Below are 9,788 nucleotides of genomic sequence, written 5' to 3'. Positions count from 1 at the left end.
CTACTCAGGTAAGAAAGGAGGGATGAGGGGAGGTGGAGGAATGAAGAGGAGGGGAGGGGAGGGATAAATTGTCAGACTTGGCTGTGGAGTATTTTTTTTAAATGTGATGATGATCGTCATCATTGAATGATCAATTCTCCCTCCCCTCTCTCCAGTTCTCGTAGTATAGTCCAGATCAACATGAGTCTGTCCTTCCAGCCCCACTCCATCAACGTCATCCAGAAGACGTGTCAGAGAGGAGCGAGGGAGTCTGCCTGTCTCAACGCTACAGCCTGCTTCCTGGCTCTGTCCCGTTCCCCTGGAACTCACAGCAGCAGCTTCGGTAAGGGAGAGGGAGGGAGTGGGGGAGGGAGGGGGAAGGAGAGAGGAGGGAGGGAGTCTGCCTGTCTCAACGCTACAGCCTGCTTCCTGGCTCTGTCCCGTTCCCCTGGAACTCACCGCAGCAGCTTCGGTAAGGGAGAGGGAGGGGAGAGAGTAAGGGGAGGGAGGGGGAAGGAGAGAGGAGGGAGGGAGTCTGCCTGTCTCAACGCTACAGCCTGCTTCCTGGCTCTGTCCCGTTCCCCTGGAACTCACCTCAGCAGCTTCGGTAAGGGAGAGGGAGGGGAGAGAGTAGGGGAGGGAGGGGGAAGGAGAGAGGAGGGAGGGAGTCTGCCTGTCTCAACGCTACAACCTGCTTCCTGGCTCTGTCCCGTTCCCCTGGAACTCACAGCAGCAGCTTCGGTAAGGGAGAGGGAGGGAGTGGGGGAGGGAGGGGGAAGGAGAGAGGAGGGAGGGAGTCTGCCTGTCTCAACGCTACAGCCTGCTTCCTGGCTCTGTCCCGTTCCCCTGGAACTCACAGCAGCAGCTTCGGTAAAGGAGAGGGAGGGAGTGGGGGAGAGAGGGGGAAGGAGAGAGGAGGGAGGGAGTCTGCCTGTCTCAACGCTACAGCCTGCTTCCTGGCTCTGTCCCGTTCCCCTGGAACTCACAGCAGCAGCTTCGGTAAGGGAGAGGATGGAGTGTGGGAGGGAGGGGAGAGAGTAAGGGAGAGGGAGGGAGTGGGGGAGGGAGGGAGGGGAGAGAGGGAGGGGCAGGGACTGGAGAGAGTAAGGGGGAGGGAGAAACGAGAGGGAGGGAGTCCGCCTGTTAGATTTGATAGATTTGTTATCAAAACTAACATCCCCTTCTCCCTCCTCCTCAGATCTGTCGGTGGTGGCCATGTTGGATGAGAGAAAGTTGACAGCGAGGGCGTTGTTTGACGACAGCAACCAGAGACAGACACAGCTGGGGGTCAGAGTTCACACAGGACAGACCGTCTGCCACAACCTGCCGTTCCATGTGTTTGTGAGTATGACACACACACCAGAGCTCAGCTGGTATGGTACTTGCAACACCAGGATAGTGGGTTCAATTCCTAGGACCAAACAGCGACCTTTTAAAAGAAAGTATGCACGCATGACTGTAGGGCCGCTTTGGATAAAAGCCTCTGCTAAAATGGCATATACACACACACACGCACACACTACACAACTAACATACACACATGCCCTGACACAAACACACAACCAACATGTACACGCTACTGCCACAACCTGCCCTTCCATATGTCACACACAATGCCAAAACACACATCCTTCACCCCGACCGACACACACAATCTACATGCTGAAACATGATATTGACCTCTAACCCTTTGTCTCCGTCTGTGATAGGACACAGCAGACTACATCCGTCCAATCAGCTTCTCCCTGCGCTTTAAGATCAACGACACAGAGAGCGGCCCAGTGCTGGACGAAGGCTGGCCCACCACCTTCAAGAGATCGGTCAGTGTGTGGGGTGTGTGTGGGGTGCTCGTAGCATCCTGGCCACATTGTATGATGTAATGTACTGTTACTGTACGTTATCTACAGTATTACTCTGGCACCTCCGTTTCAAATACTGTACCTTGATGTCTCCAGATTGCGTTCTTCAAAGACTGTGGTGAGGATGATGTGTGTGTCACTGATCTGGTGCTGCAGGCTCATATGGACATCTCTGGGACAAGGTACATCTCACACACACAAACACACACGAACACATGTGCACACACACATGCATGGACACACACGTATAGACACACACACACACACCTGATCAAAAATGTTCCTCTCTTTTTTGTGTCCAGTCAACACTCAATTAGCCAAACAATTACTAAGTCAAGCGTTCCTGTTGTATTCATGTATTAATGTTGTGTAGTTGTTGTATTAATGTTGTGTAGTAGTTGTGTAGTAGGTGTATGAATGTCTGAATGTAACTCCTCTCTGCAGACAGCAGCCCTATGTGATCCGTAGCCCTCGCAGACGTCTGGCTGTAGAAGTCCAGCTGCAGAACAGACTAGAGAACGCCTACAACACCAGCCTGACACTGCACTACTCACGCAACCTCCACTTCTCTAGTCTCAGTATACGGGTACGAAACACACACACACACACACCACACACCACACACACACACACACACACACACACACACACACACACACACAACACACACACACCACACACACACACAAACACACACACACACACAAACACACACACACACACACATTACACAACATGAACCTGACAATTTTATTCTGTCACCTCCCCCTTCTCTCTCTTCCTCCCTCCCTTTCGATGTCTCCATCCCTATCTTTCTCTCTCTCTCCTTCTCTCTCTCTAGGAGGATACCCAGTTGAAAATTGAGTGTACATCTCTCAGTTCCAACAGTCATTCCTGTAATGTCAGCTATCCTGTGTTCCGCTCCCACTCCAAGGTCTGTCTGTCTGGCATCAAATACAATGAACAGAAATATAAACACAACATGTTAAGTGTTGGTCCCATGTTTCATGAGCTGAAATAAAAGATCCCAGAAATGTTCCATACGCACAAAAAGCGTATTTTTCTCAAATGTTGTTTACATCCCTGTTAGTGAGCATTTCTCATTTGCCAAGATAATCCATCCACCTGACAGGTGTGGCATATCAAAAATATGATTAAATGCCATGATCATTACACAGGTGCACCTTGTGCTGGGGACAATAAAAGGCAACTCTAAAATGTGCAGTTTTGTCAAACAACACAATGCCACAGATGTCTCAGGTTTTGAGGGAGCGTTGGCATGATGACTGCAGGAATGTCACCAGTTCTGTTGCCAAATAATTGAATGTTCATTTCTCTACCATAAGCTGCCTCCAACGTCGTTTTAGAGAATTTGGCAGTATGTCCCAACCGGCCTCACAATCGCAGACCACGTGTAACCACACCAGCTCAGGACCTCCACATCCGGCCTCTTCACCAGCGGGATCGTCTGAGACCAGCCACCCAGACAGCTGATGAAACTGTGGGTTTGCACAACTGAAGATTTTCTACACAAACTGTTAGAAACCATCTCAGGGAAGCTCATTTGTGTGCTCGCCGTCCTCACCAGGGTCTTGACTTGATTGCAGTTCGACATTGTAATCGACTTCAGTGGGCAAATGCTCACCTTTGCTGGCCACTGGTACGCTGGAGAAGTGTGCTCTTCACGGGTGAATCCCAGTTTCGGCTGTACCGGGCAGATGTCAGACAGTGTGTATGGCGTCGTGTGGGTGAGTGGTTTGCTGACGTCAACGTTGTGAACAGAGTGCCCCATAGTGGGGGTAGGGTCATGGTATGGGCAGGCATAAGCTACGGACAACAAATACAATTGCATTTTATGGATGATCATTTGAATGCACCGAGGTACTGTGACGAGATCCTGAGGCCCATTGTCTTGTCACCACCATCATCACCACCATCACCTCATGTTTCAGCATGATAATGCACAGCCCCATGTCACAAGGATCTGTACACAATTCCTGGAAGCTGAAAATGTCCCAGTTCTTCCATGGCCTGCATACTCACCAGACATGTCACCCATTGAGCATGTTTGGGATGCTCTGCATCGACGTGTACGACAGCGTGTTCCAGTTCCTTCCAATATCCAGTAACTTTGCAGAGCCATTGAAGAGGAGTGGGACAACATTCCACAGGTCACAATCAACAGCCTGATCATCTATATGTGAAGGAGATGTGTCTCACTGCATGAGGCAAATGGAAAAATCTTAGAAATTGTTTCATGGTGCGTTCATATATTTGTTCAGTGTAGTTCTGATACCACAAACTCAATCCCCCCCACCTCTTATCTTCTCTCTGTCAGGTGAACTTCATGTTAGAGTTTGAGTTCAGCTGTACGTCTCTGCTCAGTAAAGTCCAGATGAAACTCACAGTTGCCAGGTAACTCATTATAATCCTATGGAGGAATGTAAAGGGATTCCTATTGGGAGCTTCTAGAAATTAACCTGAAATTCAGCCTCCACTGATTCTGTCTAACCCTAGTCATAATCCTACAGTAGAGACAGAAGTACTGTGTGTTTGTCTTCTCATGTGTCTGTCATATACAGTGCCTTGCGAAAGTATTCAGCCCCCTTGAACTTTGCGACCTTTTGCCACATTTCAGGCTTCAAACATAAAGATATAAAACTGTATTTTTTTGTGAAGAATCATCAACAAGTGGGACACAATCATGAAGTGGAACGACATTTATTGGATATTTCAAACTTTTTTAACAAATCAAAAACTGAAAAATTGGGCGTGCAAAATTATTCAGCCCCTTTACTTTCAGTGCAGCAAACTCTCTCCAGAAGTTCAGTGAGGATCTCTGAATGATCCAATGTTGACCTAAATGACTAATGATGATAAATACAATCCACCTGTGTGTAATCAAGTCTCTGTATAAATGCACCTGCACTGTGATAGTCTCAGAGGTCCGTTAAAAGCGCAGAGAGCATCATGAAGAACAAGGAACACACCAGGCAGGTCCGAGATACTGTTGTGAAGAAGTTTAAAGCCGGATTTGGATACAAAAAGATTTCCCAAGCTTTAAACATCCCAAGGAGCACTGTGCAAGCGATAATATTGAAATGGAAGGAGTATCAGACCACTGCAAATCTACCAAGACCTGGCCGTCCCTCTAAACTTTCAGCTCATACAAGGAGAAGACTGATCAGAGATGCAGCCAAGAGGCCCATGATCACTCTGGATGAACTGCAGAGATCTACAGCTGAGGTGGGAGACTCTGTCCATAGGACAACAATCAGTCGTATATTGCACAAATCTGGCCTTTATGGAAGAGTGGCAAGAAAGCCATTTCTTAAAGATATCCATAAAAAGTGTTGTTTAAAGTTTGCCACAAGCCACCTGGGAGACACACCAAACATGTGGAAGAAGGTGCTCTGGTCAGATGAAACCAAAATTGAACTTTTTGGCAACAATGCAAAACTTTATGTTTGGCGTAAAAGCAACACAGCTGAACACACCATCCCCACTGTCAAACATGGTGGTGGCAGCATCATGGTTTGGGCCTGCTTTTCTTCAGCAGGGACAGGGAAGATGGTTAAAATTGATGGGAAGATGGATGGAGCCAAATACAGGACCATTCTGGAAGAAAACCTGATGGAGTCTGCAAAAGACCTGAGACTGGGACGGAGATTTGTCTTCCAACAAGACAATGATCCAAAACATAAAGCAAAATCTACAATGGAATGGTTCAAAAATAAACATATCCAGGTGTTAGAATGGCCAAGTCAAAGTCCAGACCTGAATCCAATCGAGAATCTGTGGAAAGAACTGAAAACTGCTGTTCACAAATGCTCTCCATCCAACCTCACTGAGCTCAAGCTGTTTTACAAGGAGGAATGGGACAAAATGTCAGTCTCTCGATGTGCAAAACTGATAGAGACATACCCCAAGCGACTTACAGCTGTAATCGCAGCAAAAGGTGGGGCTACAAAGTATTAACTTAAAGGGGCCCAATTTTTCAGTTTTTGATTTGTTAAAAAAGTTTGAAATATCCAATAAATGTTGTTCCACTTCATGATTGTGTCCCACTTGTTGTTGATTCTTCACAAAAAAAATACAGTTTTATATCTTTATGTTTGAAGCCTGAAATGTGGCAAAAGGTCGCAAAGTTCAAGGGGGCCGAATACTTTCGCAAGGCACTGTACATCTCTGTGTTCCTGGTTCCCATAGTGACAGTGTGGAGAGAGAGGCTACGTTGGGAGACAACAGTGTTCAGCTCCAGACTGTGGTTCAGTACGAACCTGACCTCTTCATCACCAGGTTAGTCTCTCTCTCTCTCTCTCTCGGTCTCGCGGTCTCTCTCTCTCTCTCTCATTCCCTGTATCTCTCTCTTTCTTTGTAGTGACTCCAATCTGAACCGTTATGAGGTCCACCCAACCAGAACCATATCAGAGGCAATAGGACCAGAGTTCTACACACACTTCAGGGTAAGCAGTGCACACACAATATATCTGTTTCCTTAATATCCTTACTGCACAATCACACACATAACCATACATACTGTCTTTACGCACGCACACACACACACACACACACACACACACACACACACACACACACACACACCCACCCCTACCTCAGACTAATGTGTTCTGTGTGTAGCTGCAGAACCTGGGCTGTTACAGTGTGAGTAACCTGGAGTTGAGGCTGAGCCTGCCCTCTGTAGCAGCTGGAGACAGAGTCTTCATGGCTCTTACTGAGGTCTTCTCTTACAACGTGAGTACTAACCCTCTCCCACTACTGTTGGAATAAACAGTTATTGTCATTTCTCTCTGGTACTGAACTGTGACCTTTGTGATGTCAGGTGACAGGGGTGAACTGCAGTGTAGACAGTGACGTGTCCCAGCTGAAGGACAGACAGAGAGATGTACGACCACTACATCCTGAAGACATGCAACAGACTGACCTACTGGTGAGAACAGACAGACACATATACACTGATTCACGCACATACATGCACACAGTGTATTTACAGTTGTAACATGTTTCTGTGTGCGGTGTGTAGAACTGCAGCAGGTCGTGGTGTGTGGAGGTGGTGTGTGAGGTACAGCAGCTGCATCGAGGACAGACCGCTCTCATACGAGTCAGCCGCAGGGTCCACGACAACTTCTTCAGACAGGTACGAAGTTTCACTCACTCACACACACACACACACACACAGCTCTAACTATAAAAACACTCACTCTGACTTTGTGTCTCTGTCACCAGGCTAAGTTTAAGGTGGTGAGGATAGTGAGTGCCTATCGTCTGGCTGCTCAGGAATCTAACCTGGTAACTCTGGGGAGTGGCGCCATCTGGAGGGAGGTGAGAGAACAGCAGGATTAACACTAATAGTGGAGGACTGGTTTAGCCTTGTCTGTGCCTGACTCATTTACATCCAGATAGAGGAAGCTGGTATAGGGTGATGATGTCTGTCTGTTGTTTACACCCAGATAGAGGAAGCTGGTATAGGGTGATGATATATGTCCATCTGTTGTTTACATCCAGATAGAGTAGGAAGCTGGTATAGGGTGATGAATATCTGTCTGTCTGTTGTTTACATCCAGATAGAGGAAGCTGGTATAGGGTGATTAATATCTGTCAGACTGTTGTTTACACCCAGATAGAGGAAGCTGGTATAGGGTGATGAATATCTGTCTGTCTGTTGTTTACATCCAGATAGAGGAAGCTGGTATAGGGTGATGAATATCTCTGACTGTCGTTTACACCCAGATAAGAGTATTAAGCTGGTATAGGGTGATGAATATCTGTCAGACTGTCGTTTACACCCAGATAAGAGTAGGAAGCTGGTATAGGGTGATGAATATCTGTCAGACTGTCGTTTACACCCAGATAAGAGTAGGAAGCTGGTATAGGGTGATGAATATCTGTCAGACTGTCGTTTACATCCAGATAGAGTAGGAAGCTGGTATAGGGTGATGAATATCTGTCTGTCTGTCGTTTACATCCAGAGAGTAGGAAGCTGGTATAGGGTGATGAATATCTGTCTGTCTCTCGTTTACATCCAGATAGAGTAGGAAGCTGGTATAGGGTGATGAATATCTGTCAGACTGTCGTTTACATCCAGATAGAGTAGGAAGCTGGTATAGGGTGATGAATATCTGTCAGACTGTCGTTTACATCCAGATAGAGTAGGAAGCTGGTATAGGGTGATGAATATCTGTCAGACTGTCGTTTACATCCAGATAGAGTAGGAAGCTGGTATAGGGTAATGATATCTGTCAGACTGTCGTTTACATCCAGATAGAGTAGGAAGCTGGTATAGGGTGATGATATCTGTCTGTCTGTCGTTTACATCCAGATAGAGTAGGAAGCTGGTATAGGGTGATGATATCTGTCTGTCTGTCGTTTACATCCAGATAGAGTAGGAAGCTGGTATAGGGTGATGAATATCTGTCAGACTGTCTCTACTATCAGCCTTTTTTTCTCTTTCTCTCCGTCAGACGGTGTTGGAGGTACTAAAGGGGCGGGCCATCCCTATTTCTCTCTGGATTCTGATAGGTAGCATCATTGGAGGGCTTCTGCTATTGGCCCTCATCATCTTCGCTATGTGGAAGGTACACCAATCACACCTCACCATACAGTACCTCACACTCTGCAATAACTTGTTTCTCCTCTGCCTTTGTGGTAAAGATCAACACTTTGGATTTCACTCCTTCTCATCCCTCCTTTCTCCAGCTGGGGTTCTTCACTCGTAAACAGATAAAGGACGAGGAACTCGAGGACTGAGCCCGCCCCTCGCCGCCATGTCAGTCAATGGATACAGTATCTGTGACAACCAGAGAACCACAGAAAGAGTCCACTTCGTGCCCATCCCCATGGCAACGACCTGCACAGAGACTGCTCCGCCCCCCCAGCAATAAAAACCGATGTCTTTCCCCTCTTCTAAAGCATGCCCCCCCCCCCATAAAGAACGCACAGCCGGTATAGATGAGCGTTGCCCAGTGTGTGTCTGAACTGTCAAAACACCTAACACCACATGGCACAGACTGCATCTATCATCAGACACCCCAACATCTTGTCTGTTTCTACAGGTGAACCCATGGCTGTCGGGCTGTAGTTACACACCTGTTTAGAAATATACAGCAGGAAGGACGTGTACATGAGTTTTCTTCAGAGATGTCCCAGACAGGAAAGAATGCTGTACACTACGTGTCAAACTCATTCCACGGAGGGCCGAGTGTCTGCAGGTTTACTCCACCCTTGTACTTGATGGATGAATTAAGGTCACGACTTAGTGAGGGACTCCCCTCAACTGGTTGTCTAGGTCTTAATTGAATGGACAAAACAAAAACCTACAGACACACAGCCCTCTGTGGAATGAGTTTGACACTCCTGGTGCAATGTGACTTGGTATGATGTTCAATGACTGCAGACTTCAAACAGCGTAGATCTGTATAAGTAGATATAGTACAGGTATCAACCTGTAATTAGTACCATGTTGTATAAGTAGATACCCTACAGGCATCAACCTGTAATTAGTACCATGTTGTACGGTATCTACTTATACAACATGGTACTAATTACAGGTTGATAGCTGTACGGTATCTACTTATACAGGTATCAACCTGTAATTAGTACCATGTTGTATAAGTAGATACCGTATAGGCATCAACCTGTAATTAGTACCATGTTGTATAAGTAGATATAGTACAGGTATCAACCTGTAATTAGTACCATGTTGTATAAGTAGATACAGTACAGGTATCAACCTGTAATTAGTACCATGTTGTATAAGTAGATACCGTATAGGCATCAACCTGTAATTAGTACCATGTTGTGCTATATGGAAAGCAGTTCCATCCTTCAAGGAAGCTTGAATGAAAATGCACTACCTGATAATGGGGGCCACTTATAATCATGTGAATATATTTGTATTTCTATGAAACGCTGTTACAAACCAAACTGTCT

At 46.5% G+C, this 9,788-nt stretch overlaps 2 protein-coding genes across 2 annotated transcripts in view; both read left to right on the top strand.

The window, feature by feature from the left end:
- Positions 1 to 9,353, top strand: part of LOC139421026 (integrin, alpha 10) — a 55,305-nt gene extending 45,952 nt beyond the window's left edge. Inside the window, exons 15-30 of the mRNA XM_071171503.1 lie at positions 1 to 8; positions 156 to 322; positions 1,178 to 1,320; positions 1,689 to 1,799; positions 1,935 to 2,020; positions 2,283 to 2,424; positions 2,680 to 2,772; positions 4,177 to 4,253; positions 6,048 to 6,137; positions 6,220 to 6,304; positions 6,480 to 6,593; positions 6,682 to 6,789; positions 6,883 to 6,996; positions 7,086 to 7,181; positions 8,321 to 8,434; positions 8,556 to 9,353. The exon at positions 1 to 8 is cut by the window's left edge and continues 123 nt beyond it. Coding sequence (XP_071027604.1) covers positions 1 to 8; positions 156 to 322; positions 1,178 to 1,320; positions 1,689 to 1,799; positions 1,935 to 2,020; positions 2,283 to 2,424; positions 2,680 to 2,772; positions 4,177 to 4,253; positions 6,048 to 6,137; positions 6,220 to 6,304; positions 6,480 to 6,593; positions 6,682 to 6,789; positions 6,883 to 6,996; positions 7,086 to 7,181; positions 8,321 to 8,434; positions 8,556 to 8,606 — 1,599 coding nt within the window. The 3' untranslated portion in view covers positions 8,607 to 9,353. The remainder of the gene's footprint in view (positions 9 to 155; positions 323 to 1,177; positions 1,321 to 1,688; positions 1,800 to 1,934; positions 2,021 to 2,282; positions 2,425 to 2,679; positions 2,773 to 4,176; positions 4,254 to 6,047; positions 6,138 to 6,219; positions 6,305 to 6,479; positions 6,594 to 6,681; positions 6,790 to 6,882; positions 6,997 to 7,085; positions 7,182 to 8,320; positions 8,435 to 8,555) is intronic.
- Positions 1 to 9,788, top strand: part of LOC139421213 (uncharacterized) — a 1,124,809-nt gene that overhangs the window by 561,752 nt on the left and 553,269 nt on the right. The gene's annotated exons all lie outside the window — the stretch shown is intronic.

The sequence above is a fragment of the Oncorhynchus clarkii genome, chromosome 2 (genome assembly GCF_045791955.1).
Source record: "Oncorhynchus clarkii lewisi isolate Uvic-CL-2024 chromosome 2, UVic_Ocla_1.0, whole genome shotgun sequence".
NCBI lineage: Eukaryota > Metazoa > Chordata > Actinopteri > Salmoniformes > Salmonidae > Oncorhynchus > Oncorhynchus clarkii.
The sequence above is the reverse complement of the archived record's forward strand: the minus strand, read 5'-3'. Positions and strand labels throughout refer to the sequence as shown.